This window comes from Pongo pygmaeus, chromosome 12 (assembly GCF_028885625.2).
Source record: "Pongo pygmaeus isolate AG05252 chromosome 12, NHGRI_mPonPyg2-v2.0_pri, whole genome shotgun sequence".
In the NCBI taxonomy this organism is placed as follows: Eukaryota; Metazoa; Chordata; class Mammalia; order Primates; family Hominidae; genus Pongo; species Pongo pygmaeus.
Window position 1 is genome coordinate 85869067 of NC_072385.2, and position 14096 is coordinate 85883162.

The window sequence follows — 14096 nt, forward strand, 5'->3', positions numbered from 1 at the left end:
TGTAGGTAAAATGAGTGGAAGCAAATATGGCAGACTGTTAATAGTTAATATATTGAAACTAGTTCTTTACACTTTTTTGTTTTACAACAGTTATATGTATTACTTCTATGATGCACAAAAGGTGCACCATATATATATATGTTTTTGTTGTTGTTTTTGACGGAGTTTCATTCTTGTTGCCCAGGCTGGAGTGCAGTGGCACAATCTTGACTCAGTGCAACCTCTGCCTCCCGGATTCAAGCAATTCTCCTGCCTCAGCCTCCTGAGTAGCTGGGATTACAGGCGCCTGCCACCATGCCCAGCTTTTTTTGTATTTTTAGTAGAGACAGGGTTTCACCATGTTGGCTAGGCTGGTTTTGAACTCCTGACCTCAGATGATCCTCCTGCCTGGGCCTCCCAAAGTGCTGGGATTATAGGCATGGGCCACTGTTCCCGGCCCACACCTTACATTTAAGAGAAAAATTACAAAGGAGAAATGAGAATGAAGAGCAGCAGAACAAAACAGCATTGCTCACTGTACCAGAAATGATACTCCATTACTCCAGTTTGAAGATTTGACTGTTCTTGATAGGATATAAATGGACTGAAGATATAGGACAAATTAAGTTCGAAGTATTTTTACTGAAAATTATCTTTTTAGGCTAGGCGAAGTGGCTCACTCCTATAATCCCAGCACTTTGGGAGGCTGAAGTGGGCAGATTACTTGAGCCCAGGAGTTTGAGACCAGCCTGGGCAACATACTGGGACCTCATTTCTACAAAAAAAAATCAAAAAATAAGACGAGAGGATCACTTGAACCTGGGAGGTTAAGGCTGCAATGAGCCATGATCATGCCTCTGCACTCCAGTGTGGGCAACGGGAGTGAGACTCCGTCTCAAAAAGAAAAAGAAAGAAAATTATCTTTTTAAGTGATAATCATGACGTTTTTACAGTAAGGATAACTTTTTTTCCCCTTCCTGAGTAAACAGTTTGTAAGGCAATTGAAACTTTTTGTTGTTCTGTGTGGACTAATTTTCATACGCAGTTACATTGTGAAAATTTTCACAGGAAAACTAATTTTCGGCCAGGCATGGTGGCTCACGCCTGTAATCCCAGCACTTAGGGAGGCTGAGGTGGGTAAATCACTTGAGCTCCAGAGTTCGAGACCAGCCTGGGTAACATGTGCCTGTAGTCCCAGCTACTTGGGAGGCTGAGGTGGGAGGATCATTTGAGCCCAGGAGGCAGAGGTTGCAGTGAACTGAGATCGTGGCACTGCACTCCCGCCTGGGTAATAGAAATAGACTATGTCTCAAAGGAAAAAAACATAATTTCCATATGCAACTACACTGAAAATTTTAAATGTGAAAAATACATTAGCACGTTTTAAATCCTGTTTTTAGCTGGGCGTGGTGACACATGCCCATAATCTCAGCTACTCAGGAGGCTGAGGCTGAAGAATTGCTTGAACCTGGGAGAGGGAGGTTGCAGTGAGCCGAGATCGTGCCACTTGCATTCTAGCCTGGATGACAGTGAGACTCTGTCTCAAAAAAAAAAAAAACTCCTGTGATTTAACATTCATTTTTGTCTATTCTTTCTTACTCAAGTTTTTGAGGCCTCAAATAATTGTTTATAGTTGTTCAAAACTGTATTAATCTAAAGGACATTTTATCAAGAAAATTTTAATTCCTTTCTCTGTTCAGGAAACGATTATATATGGAAGTATTTGAATATACTCGCCCTATGATGCATCCTGAACCTGGTAAATTCTACCAGATTAATCCAGAAGAGTATGAACATCCAAACCCCTGGAAAGAGAGTTTCCAGCAGTTGGTATGAAATATAAATAGAATATATTGGTTTATATTATACATTTGTAAATAACTTTCTTTTAAGAAATAAGTTTAGGCTGGGTGTGGTGGCTCACACCTGTAATCCCAGCACCTTGGGAGGCTGAGGTAGGAGAATTACCTGAGGTCCGGAGTTCGAGACCAGCTTGGCCAACATGGCGAAACTCCATCTCTTCTAAAAATACAAAAATTAGCCGGACGTGGTGGCGCGCGCCTGTAGTCCCAGCTACTTGGGAGGCTAAGGCAGGAGAATCGCTTGAACCCAGGAGGCAGAGTTGCAGAGAGCTGAGATTGCACTGCTGCACTGCAGCCTGGGCGACAGAGTGAGACTCTTGTCTCAGGAAAAAAAAAAAAAGTTGAGTAGGTTTTAATGAACATTTATCAACCAACAGAATATTCAGCAATTCTTTTCACTACTGACATATCCATTAATAAGTTAGTACACTAAGCATTAGTAGCCTGAGAGCAGTTGTGATGTCAGTGGGTCTGTTTGAACTTGTATTTAAATTACTAGTGTTCAGCAGCTGTTTTTAAGTTCCACATTTAGCTTAATTGTTATATGGCCCTTCATGAGTGGGTCTCAGCTGGAGATGATTTTGCTTTCTGTGGGACATTTGCTGGAGATGATTTTGCTTTCCTGTGGGACATTTGGCAATGTCGGGAGACATTTTTTGATTGTCACAATGGGAGGAGAGTATGCTGCTGCTATTTGGCTGGGTGAGGCCAGGGATACCTCTATAAACATCCTACAATGCACAGGAAAGCCCCCATAACAAAGAATTAACTGACCCAAAATATCAGTAATGCTGAGATTGAGAAACCCTGTTCTTTGTTTCTGGATATTACCGGATCATAACTTGTTTTAGATTTTACATTGTACTCTGACAGAAAATTATTTGGAATAGTTGAGAATTATTTTTGATTTGTAATAAAAGTTGTTCATGCAGTTGTATATTAAATATAAGGTTTATGTTAGTAGTCACTGGTTTTGTTTTGTTTTTGACATTTTAGTATAAAGGTGCCCATGTAAAGCCAGGATTTGCTGAACATTTCTACAGTAACCCTGCAAGATATAAAGGAAGAGAAAATATGTTGGTATGTTTGATTTTTATTTTTATGACTTAAAATGGTAATCTTTCAGTTCTGTACTGACACATTTTTTTTTTCTAGTATTATGATACTATTGAAGATGCCCTTGGTGGGGTACAAGAGGCTCATTTTGATGGACTTATCTTTGTTCATTCTGGAATATATACTGATGAATGGATATATATTGAATCTCCAATCACCATGATTGGTGCAGGTATTTTGAAATGTATTGTCATTAAAATTTTAATATTTTACTCATTTATGTGATAGGATTTTAAAAATGCTAGTGGCTTAAAATCCAGTTTTATAATATCCTGCTGGTAAAGTAGGAATGAAGATATCACACATATTTTAAGTGAAGGGAATGAAAACATAAGAGTTCAGAAATTATAGCTGTATATAAATTTCTTTCTCCCCGCTCGCCCAACCTTTTTTTTTTTTTTTGATGCAGAATCTAGGTATGTCACCCAGGCTAGAGTGCAGTGGCACAATTTCAGTTCACTGCAACCTCTGCCTCCTGGGTTCAAGCAATTCTCATGCCTCAGCCTCTCAAGTAGCTGGGATTATAGGCATGCACCACCATGCCTGGCTAATTTTTGTATTTTTAGCGGAGATAGGGTTTCGCCATGTTGGCCAGGCTGGTCTCAAACTCCTGGCCTCAAGTGATTTGCCCACCTCAGCCTTCCAAAGTGCGGGGATTACAGGCAGGAGCCACTGTGCCTGGCTGTATATGTTTCCTGATGTTAGTACTTTCTCCAATTGCCTTCAGTTATTCATTAAACAAAGAAAAATAGTTTTTTCATCTTTTATTTGAAAATAAAGATGCGGCCGGGTGTGGTGGCTCACACCTGTAATCCCAGTACTTTGGGAGGCTGAGGTGGGTGGATCACTTCAGGTCAGGAGTTGAAGACTGGCCTGGCCAACGTGGTGAAACCCCATCTCTCCTAAAAATACAAAAAAAATTAGCCAGGTGTGGTGGTGTGCACCTGTAATCCCAGCGACTCTAGAGGCTGAGGCAGGAGAATTGCAAAGAAAGATGCTAATGTTTCTATTGCTATGTTTTTAAAGGAACTGAAATAGAATTTTTAAATACTTTTGTACTATTTCAAAGCTATTTATGGTCAGGTTTCTAAGAATAAATGTAATATCTGTCGAACACTGAGTCATTTGAAGATTTGTGTTCTTTTTTTTTTTATTTTGAGGATACAGTACATAGAACATTTTAAGATAGCTAGTAATTATTATTTGCTAGTGAAATTTGCATTTACAGCCTCTTCTGCTTTCTTCCTCTATCTCCTCATGAAGATGGGGAGGATAGATTAGAGCAAATTTTTGTCTGGTGATTTTATTACTTTCTAAATTGAGGCCACTGTTGGAAATAAATTTAAATAGAGGTCTCTTCTCTTCTTGAGCTTTTGTTTCCAGTGCTGCTACTGGAAATAGAATGGTTTCCACAAGAAACCATTTTTTGTTTTTGTTTCCACAAGAAACCATTTTTTAATATGCCATTGCATTTTATATTCATAGTATTTATAGTTAAATGTTACTAGAAGTATTACTGTGCATGGATTTGAATATAGTAAAGGCTGATGATGAAACATAGTTAACTGATAGTGAATATTAGTCCTACTACTCAGTACTAATGTTTTTAGTAAGTTCCCCCTCCATAAAGATACCCATCTGTTGAAATCGAATAAAGGTAATATTCTTTAAAATATCTTCTCCACAGCACCTGGGAAAGTGGCAGACAAAGTTATAATTGAAAACACTAGAGATTCAACCTTCGTTTTTATGGAAGGCTCTGAAGATGCTTATGTTGGATATATGACAATAAGGGTAAGAAATGTGAAGATTTAAAATATACATTGAAATCATAAAGGCAGTAATTGTTTATTTCAAACAAAATTTTTACTTTTCAGTTTAACCCTGATGACAAATCTGCACAACACCACAATGCACACCACTGCTTAGAGATTACAGTAAATTGTAGCCCTATTATTGATCACTGTATCATCCGAAGTACATGTACAGGTTAGTGTTTTCTTTATATTTTACAATAAAATTTTGAGTCACTGTATGTTGCCCAGTAGGTTTTTACATAAATAAATAATTTTTCTACAGTTGGTTCTGCAGTATGTGTTAGTGGTCAAGGAGCATGTCCCACCATCAAGCACTGTAACATCAGCGACTGTGAAAATGTCGGACTATATATAACAGATCATGCACAGGTATTTTTTAATTTTGTGGGGTTTTTTTCTTTTTAGAAAATGTTTAAAAGCTCTACTGATGTTTGTTTCTGATTACTTGTTGTAGGGAATATATGAGGATAATGAAATTTCCAATAATGCGTTAGCTGGGATTTGGGTTAAAAATCATGGAAACCCAATAATTAGACGGAATCATATTCATCATGGACGTGATGTTGGTGTGTTCACATTTGATCATGGCATGGTAAGAACTCTTATTTTTAATAGAAAAACCTACTTCTGTATCAGTTAAATTCTAAGTATGTTTCAGCATTATTTTCTCATCACCAAATTATCTGAATTTAAGAGTATAGGTTTAAAAGCAATTTCAGCATTATATTTTAAAATCAATATGAAATATTTATTCTGTAAATTTATGCATCAGACATATCCATGTAGAGGTGATAGCGTTCTTAGGCAATATATGTGATCTTTGAGGGGAGTAAGGTATAACTTGTTAATTAAGTCTCAAATGTGTGTTCATAAAAGCCACCCAAAAGCTTTCTGTTTTAATGAAAATTCCTGTATCCTCAGGTTTAATAAATCAAAATTTCCAAGGATGGGGCTTAGAATATGTATTTTTAATAAACAACATAAGTGAATCTAACACAGTTTGTAGAGTATACTTTGAGAAATAATGGTTTCGTTGTTATTTTGCTTTTCATTTAATTCCTCTTGAAAATTTTAAACTGGCAGAACTTTAATAGGAGATACAGTGATAAAATATCAATTTTAAAACTATTATGCAGCAGTTAACGGCGTCCTTATGGAATATACCGTGTTTTAAATGTTACTATATAGTTTTACGTAATTTTCTAGAGACATGACTTTTTGAGCTCTGAGATCACCATTTCAAAATAATGTGTTGAATGTCTTTTCAGATTTTTTTTCATTTAATGTCAAATTTTCCTTGAGGTAATTTTCAAGTCCTAATACAGCATTGGTAAAATTTTCTGTTGCGGAGTCCGAGATGGGAGAGAGGGTCATCACATTGTAGCAAATAGGATTATGGTGAGGTTTTGTTGCCTATTATACAATATTAAGCAATCCTAGGAATGTTGGATTCATCTATACAAATTTTCAACGACAAAGAAATTTTTTTATTTTCATTGTTTGTTCTTTTTTTTTTTTTTTTTTTTTTTTTTTTTGAGACCGAGTTTCACCCTTGTTGCCCAGGCTAGAGTGCAATGGCAATGGTGTGATCTTGGCTCACTGCAACCTCCACCTCATGGTTCAAGCGATTCTCCTGTCTCAGCCTTCCAAGTAGCTGAGATTACAGGCATGCACCACCACGCCTGCCTAATTTTGTATTTTTAGTAGAAACAGGGTTTCACAATGTTGGTCAGGCTGGTCTTGAACTCCTGGCCTCAAGTGATTGACCTGCCTCGGCCTTCCAAAGTCCTGGGATTACAGGCATGAGCCTCCGCGCCTGGCCAAGGCAGAGCTCTTTTTTTAAACTAAACTAGACTATGGCCGGGTGCAGTGGCTCACACCTGTAATCCCGGCACTTTGGGAGGCCAAGGCAGTTGGATCACTTGGACTCAGGAGTTCAAAGCCAGCCTGGACAACATGGTGAAACTCCGTCTCTACAAAAAATACAAAAATTAACTGGGCATGGTGGCTCACACCTGTAGTCCCAGCTACTTGGGGGGCTGAGACAGGAGGATCACTTGAGCCCAGGAGACAGAGGTTGCAGTGAGCCAAGATGTAAGATGTGTGCCATTGCATGGGATTTCAGGCGTGAGCCACCACACCTGGCCAAGTTCATCATTTTTGAAAGACCTCTGGTGATGGGATGGTCCCTTATTAAAGTTCACCATAGTAAGTTACTCCTCATCACACACACGCTCCTTATACCATTTTAAAGAATAGATTTGGGCTTGTAAATATTACAGCATTTTTAAAAATAAGTCTAGGCAATGCTGTAGATAGATATTTCCATTAAGGATTAATGAGATTTATACATTTTAAGATTTATAAAGTATTTCAATCTATCTCCACCCCATCATTTTTATTTTTATTTTGCAAAGGTTTAAAATATTTGCATTCCTACAGTTATTGGTCTATATTTATTCTGTATTTATTTATCATTAGTTCTTTTGTCATGGTTTCTCCATTCTTGAATTTAAATTTTGATTCATTCTTGGTATGGCTAGGTTTTGTCATCCAGCCATTTTTTGTTTTTTTTTTTTTAAGAAAGCCTTATGGGTATTGTAGCGTGAATTCTTGCCATGCGAGAATCCCCCTCCATTGCCTTTTAACTTAGCTGAGTTTATTTCTTTTCCTCACAATTCTGGAGACATTTTTCTATTCTAGCATTGAGCATGGCTGAGTACTCTGAGATCACACTGGGTTTTTTTCTTTCTTCTTTGCTTGAAAGACTGCTCTTCTACCTCAGTATCCATATTTTGGCTTTTGCTGATGTTGTATTGTTTTACTATTTTTCTGTTCCATATGTTCCTTTCTTTAGAAACTTAGCTATCTTTCTTGTTATTTATATTGCTATGTTCTGTTCTGTTTAGTGTTGTGTGAGTTCCTCAAATCTGTGTTCCTTACCACGTCTCCATAGTTTTGTTTTTCTGTTGTTATTTTGCTTCCAGTGTGGGTCTTGCCTTTAATTTTTACATTTTTTTAATGAAATATTTCTAATGTACACTGAAGTAGAGAGAATAGTGTAATGACTCTCCAGGTACCTATTGTCTGCCTTCAACAACAATCATTTCATGGCCAATTTTGTTTAATCTATACCTCATTCGTATTACTACCTTCTTTACACTCTAGATTATTTTGAAGTAAATACCAGACTTCATCATCTCTTTTAAATATTTTACCATATGTCATCATCTCTTTTAAATATTTTACCATATGTCTTTAAAAGATGGGTATTTTTTTTTTCTTTCACATAACCACAGTGCTAATCCACTCCTCAATAATTAGGAATAATTCCTTAATATCATCAAATTTTCTCTTAATGTTCACATTTCTCCAATTGTCTTTTGTTTGTTTAATATTCAATTCAGTGCAGAGTTGTTACTTTTGTAAAATAAGATTAAAATGTCATAGCAGGCCAGGTGTGGTGGCTCATGCCTATAATCCCAGCACTTTGGGAGGCCGAGCAGGCATATCACCTGAGGTCAGGAATTCGAGAACAGCCTGGCCAACATGATGAAACCCTGTCTCTACTAAAAATACATAAATTAGCCGGGCGTGTTGGCACATGCCTCAAGTCCCAGCTACTCGAGAGGCTAAGGCAAGAGAATCGCTTAAATCCAGGAGGCAGAGGTTGCAGTGAGCCGAGATCGCGCCACTGCACTCCAGCCTGGGCGACAGAGCAAGACTCTGTCTCAAAAAATAAATAAATAAATAAATAAATAAAATGTCATAGCAGTGCCAAATTGCTATAAAATTTTTTGAGGCCGGGTGCGGTGTGTCATGCCTGTAATCTTAACACTTTGGGAGGACAAGGTAGGCAGATCCCTTGAGCCCAGGAGTTCAAAACCAGCCTGGCCAACACGGTGAAACGCTGCCTCATGGTGGCGTGTGCCTGTAATCCCAGCTTCTCAGGAGGTTGAGGCATGAGAATCACTTGAAGTGGGGAGGTGGGAGGTGGAGGTTGCAGTGACCCAAGATCATGCCACTGCACTCCAGCCTGGGCGACAGAGGAGTGAGACTCTGTCCAAAAAATAAAAAAATTCATGGCATATTTATGCTATTAGATTTCATCACTTTAGTCAGAAGATAATAATAAGCTAAGCTTATTATAGCCTTTAGTTACTTGGGGAAAACTACACTTCATTGAAAGTCTAAGGTACTAACATTGGTTAGTTCCCAGCACCCTCCTCTTTCTTATCCAGATTTCACAGTATTTGGTAAGTGTTTTTATAGATTAGAATTGTGGAAGTTTATTTCAATGAAGATAGCATTTTTCTCTTTTTTAATCTGGAGAGTTTCTTGTGAAACTCTTGAATGCCTTTTATTTTGTCTTTTTTTTTTTTTTTTTGAGACAAGAGTCTCACTCTGTCACCCAGGCTGGAGTGCGGTAGTGCAATCGCGGCTCACTGCAACCTCCACCTTCCCAGGCTTCAAGCAATTCTTGTGCCTCAGTCTCCCGAGTAGGTGGGAGTACAGATGCCTGCCAGCACGCACAGCTAACTTTTGTGTTTTTAGTACAGACAGGGTTTCACCATGTTGGCCAGGCTGGTCTAGAACTCCTGACTTCAAGAGGTCCACCACTCCTGGCCTACTTTGTCATATTTAATAAAGAATCTTTTACTTCAAAAAATTTATACATGTTGGAACTTTTGTGGTTTGCATTAAAAGAGAAAGCCGAGGCTGGGCACAGTGGCTCACACCTATAATCCCAGCACTTTGGGAGGTTGAGGCAGGAGGACTGCATGAACCCAGGAGTTCAACATCAACCTGGGCAAGACAGACTGTATCTCTACTAAAGAAATGTTCTAAAAATTACCTGGGCATGGTGGCACACACCTGTAATCCTAGCTACTTGGAAGGCTGAGGCAAGAGGATTGATTTAAGCCTAGGAGTTCAAGGTTGTAATGAGCTGTGATAGCTCCAGCTTGGGTGACAGGGAGATTCCCGTCTTCTTAAAAATTTTTTTCTAGCTGGGCTTGGTAGCTCTGTAATCGCAGCACTTTGGGAGGCTGAGGCAGGTGGATCACTTGAGGCCAGGAGTTCGAGACCAGCCTGGCCAATATGGCAAAACCATGTCTCTACTAAAAATACAAAAATTAGCTGGGCCTGGTGGCACCCACCTGTAATCCCAGCTACTTTGGAGGCTGAGGCACGAAAATTGCTTGAACCTGGGATTTGGAGGTTGCAGTGAACCAAGATCACACCACTGCACTCCAGCCTGGGAGACAGTGAAACTCCACCTCAGGAAAAAAAAAAAAAAATTCTAATTTGTTACAGTTCTGTATTATTGATTTATTTTGTACTAGAGGTATCTCTTAACAAAATAGTTGCATTTTATTAAAATATGTCTTGAAGCAGGCCGGGTTTAGTGGCTCATGCCTATAATCCCAGCACTTCAGGAAGCTGAGGCGAGCAGATCACTTGAGGTCAGGAGTTCCAGACCAGCCTGGCCAACATAGTGAAACCCCATCTCTACAAAAAATACAAAAATTAGCTGGGCGTGGTGGTTCACACCAAAAGTCCCAGCTCCTCGAGAGGCTGAGGCAGGAGAATCACTTGAACCCAGGAGGCAGAGGTTGCAGTGAGCCAAAATTGCACCACCGCACTCCAGCCTGGGCGACAGAGACTCCATTTCAAAAACAAAAAAACAAAAAACAAACAAAAAAAAATCTTGAAACAAAATTACATTAACTGAATCCATAATAAAGATAAGTTTCCTTGCAAAATTATAAAACTATAAGTCAATCAATCTTTGTTTTTTCTAAAGGTAGTAAAATCATTGTTGTGCCAATGTAGAGGCTTCTCATTTTAAGGTCATTGAGAAAAGAAAACTTTTTGCTGCTCTGTTTTCTTGAAAGTTACTCTGAAACAAAAGATACAGATTATAAACTCCATATTTGATGGAATTAGGTGACATATTTAATCCTTAACCTAATTTATTAATACAATGTGGTAAATGACTGCATGCCTGTGGCCAGGGCAGCCAACCAGATTGGAGCAGGTTAAAGCTCCAATAAAGCTGTTCAGAAAGATAAATTGGTAAATCTAATGTAAATGTAAATGTATTAATAGGTGATTTATAGGAGATGATGCAGGAGAATCGCTTGAACTCGGGAGGCAGAGGTTGCAGTGAGCCAAGATTGGGCCACTGCACTCCATCCTGGGCAACAGAGTGAGACTCTGTCTCAAAAAAATAAAAAGAAGAGGTGATTTAGACAACTAGCAACAAGTTTAGGATAGAGTTGTCACTAGAAAACTAAGCAAAGGAGAAAAAAATCTAAAAAATTGTGCAGCAAAGAAGTCATATTTTATGGCTCAACTCTGAATAGCACACTAATCTAACCAAAATTAAGGTAAAACTACACTGAAAGGATACAATGTGTGAGTATATATTTTGGGGGATAGAGAGATAGGAGAGCTAAATTCTGCTCTCCCATAATAGAAGTCAGTGGATAATACCTAAAACTGGAAAGTCAAGATTAAGTACAGTGTGTTACTTAATAAAATAAAGGTGACTCAAAAGAATCAGCTAAAAGAATTAAAAGTGGGGGCCTCTGGATACAGGAAATGAGGGAGAGGGCTGCTATTTGCCTTAAAAAACTTGTGGATCGGCCGGGCGCAGTGGCTCACACCTGTAATCCCAGCACCTTGGGAGGCCGAGGTGGGTGGATCACGAGGTTAGGAGATCGAGACCATCCTGGCTGACATGGTGAAACCCTGTCTCTACTAAAAATACAAAAAATTAGCTGGGCGTGGTGGCGGCGCCTGTAGTCCCAGCTACTCGGGAGGCTAAGGCAGGAGAGTGGCGTGAACCCGGGAGGTGGAGGTTGCAGTGAGCTGAGATCGTGTCACTGTACTCCAGCCTGGGTGACAGAGTGAGACTCCGTGTCAAAAAAAAACAAAACAAACAAACAAAAAAAAGCTTGTGGATCTAGTTGAGTCTCTTAACCCTGTAAAATCAAAACCTAAAGAAAACAAAAAGATTATCCCTTGCATTTGAATACTGTTTAGTCAGTGTATATCAGTTTTTTTTTACTGGATCACTGCATTCAGAGGTATCAAATTTTGCTCGCAGCGCTGTAAAAGTTTACCAGTCAGATTTGTCAGCCCGGCATGGTGGCTCACACCTGTAATCCCAGCACTTTGAGAGGCTAAGGCGGGAGGATTGCTTGAGGCTGAAAGTTTGAGATCAGCCTGGGCAACATGATGAAACTCCATCTCTACTAAAAACACAAAAATTGGCCAGGCTTGATGCCATGCACCTGTGGTCTCAGCTACTTGGGAGGTTGAGTGGGGAGGATTGTTTGAGCCCAGGAGATTGAGGCTTCAGTGAGTGATTGCACCCTTACACTCCAACCCAGACAACAGAGTGAGAGCTTGTCTCTTTAAAAAAAAAAAAAAAGAAAGAAAAAACAAAATCCACCAGATGTGTCGTTCAACTCTTGGCAGAGAGAGACTAAGAGTTATACTAATTGTGCTCCCTCCTCATGGGTGAAAACATCTGAAATGGTGAATAATCCTAATCTAGTATTAAGGTCTCTTTGTCTAGCCTCTTTTTGTTTTTTTGATGGTCAGTTTTGCCATAACAGTGTATTTATACACCCAGTGTCTATTCACTTTTGTTCTGTATAAAATCAAAGAAAAAAGTTTTATATTTGAAGACGCTATCTTTTATGTAGCTCCTGATTTGTTTTAAAAAAGAATAAGATTATAATCCAAATGTAGAGATATAATTTATAGATAATTTGTTCTTTATTAGAAAATGAAGTCTGAAAACTACTTCTGTATGTTATTCTTGGAGGCCTGTTTTCTTGAAGAGTTAAACATGTAGTATACTAGAGTATTCAGAATATCCCCTTTTTAACCTCTACTAAATTTGGCAAAAAATTCATCAAATCCTGTTTGAGTACTTACTGTGTGTGAAGTCTTACATACATGCTCCAGAAGTTAGAATAGTCCAGACAGGAGCTTACGATGGAGTAGAAATGGACATATATAAATATAGAAATAAAATAAGGCAATACATGGAAGTAACATGAGAAAAATACTTAGTGCTGAAAGGATTTTAAAGAGGAAAGAGAGTAAGCACATTCAGTTTTTTCTTAATATTCAGTCTGCATTGAGTCTTTGGCCTTAGGATATCAGAATTATGGTAACTTCATTATCATTATAAAAGTAAAACATGCCCATTATATAGGAAATTTAAGAAATTCAAAGTATGAAGAAAGACATAATTATCCATAATTCTACCACTCATAATCATCTCACATTTTTGTTCCATCCTTCAAATTCCCTTTAAACAAAATTGAGATTATACATAATGTATACTACTTTAAAACTTGTTCTTTTCATTTAACATGTGTAGGATGAACATAAGTCTTCAAAAACATTGTATTTAGCCAGTTCTCTATTAATGGGCTAAGGTGAACTTTTTTTAAAAAATTGCTCTTATTGTAAGACTCTGATTGTGTTGTTTGGTCAACCTTTATTTATTTTTGAGACTCTGTTGTCCAGGCTGGAGTGCGATGGTGTGATTACGGCTCACTGCAGCCTCAACCTCCTGGGCTCAAACAATCCTCCCACCTCAGCCACCCTAGTAACTAGACCTATAGGCACATGCCACCACACCTGGCTAATTTTGTTTTTAACTTTTTCTGTAGAGACAATGTCTCACTATGTTACCCAGGCTGGTCTCAAGCTCCAGGGCTCAAGCAGTCCTCCCCGCTCGGCCTTCCAAAGTGCTGGGAGGCCCAGCCACAACTTTTAGAAGCTGACTTGTTGGGACATTTTTAAGGCAGCCAGGGTTTATATTCTTAATGACTTTAACCTTTTGTTGAAGGATATGTACTTACTAGTTAATGGTATTCATCTACATTTATCGAATAGATCTTTTGCTGTTTTTCCTTCATGCCTTTGAATGTACTTGGACATATTAGAGAATGTATAGTTCTTTGTTTTGCTAAAACATTTAAGTCATTAGCCAGGCATGGTGGTGTGTGCCTTTCTATAGTCCTAGCTACTCAGAAGGCTGAGGCGGGAGGATTGTTTGAGGCTGCATGAGCTATGATTGTGCCACTGTACTCCAGCCTGGACAACAGTGAGACCTTGTCTGTTAAAAAAAAAAAAATTAAAACATTTAAATCTTTTTCTTTCCATGATTATTACTTGAAGCTTAGTATATATACCTATTTTTTATTCTTAAACTTTTTTTAAATTTTTTTTGAGACGGAGTTTCGCTCTTGTCACCCAGGCTGGAGTGCAGTGGTGCTGTCTCGGCTCACTG

The 14096-nt window shown here is 38.5% G+C and overlaps 1 protein-coding gene across 4 annotated transcripts in view; it reads left to right on the forward strand.

The window, feature by feature from the left end:
- The window catches only part of FBXO11 (F-box protein 11), a 99247-nt gene that overhangs the window by 68363 nt on the left and 16788 nt on the right, over positions 1-14096 (forward strand). For all 4 annotated transcript variants that reach the window (XM_054472058.2, XM_054472052.2, XM_063649397.1 and 1 more), the window contains exons 5-11: positions 1680-1809; positions 2838-2921; positions 2997-3129; positions 4645-4751; positions 4835-4946; positions 5037-5143; positions 5229-5366. In XM_054472058.2, coding sequence (XP_054328033.1) covers positions 1680-1809; positions 2838-2921; positions 2997-3129; positions 4645-4751; positions 4835-4946; positions 5037-5143; positions 5229-5366 — 811 coding nt within the window. The remainder of the gene's footprint in view (positions 1-1679; positions 1810-2837; positions 2922-2996; positions 3130-4644; positions 4752-4834; positions 4947-5036; positions 5144-5228; positions 5367-14096) is intronic.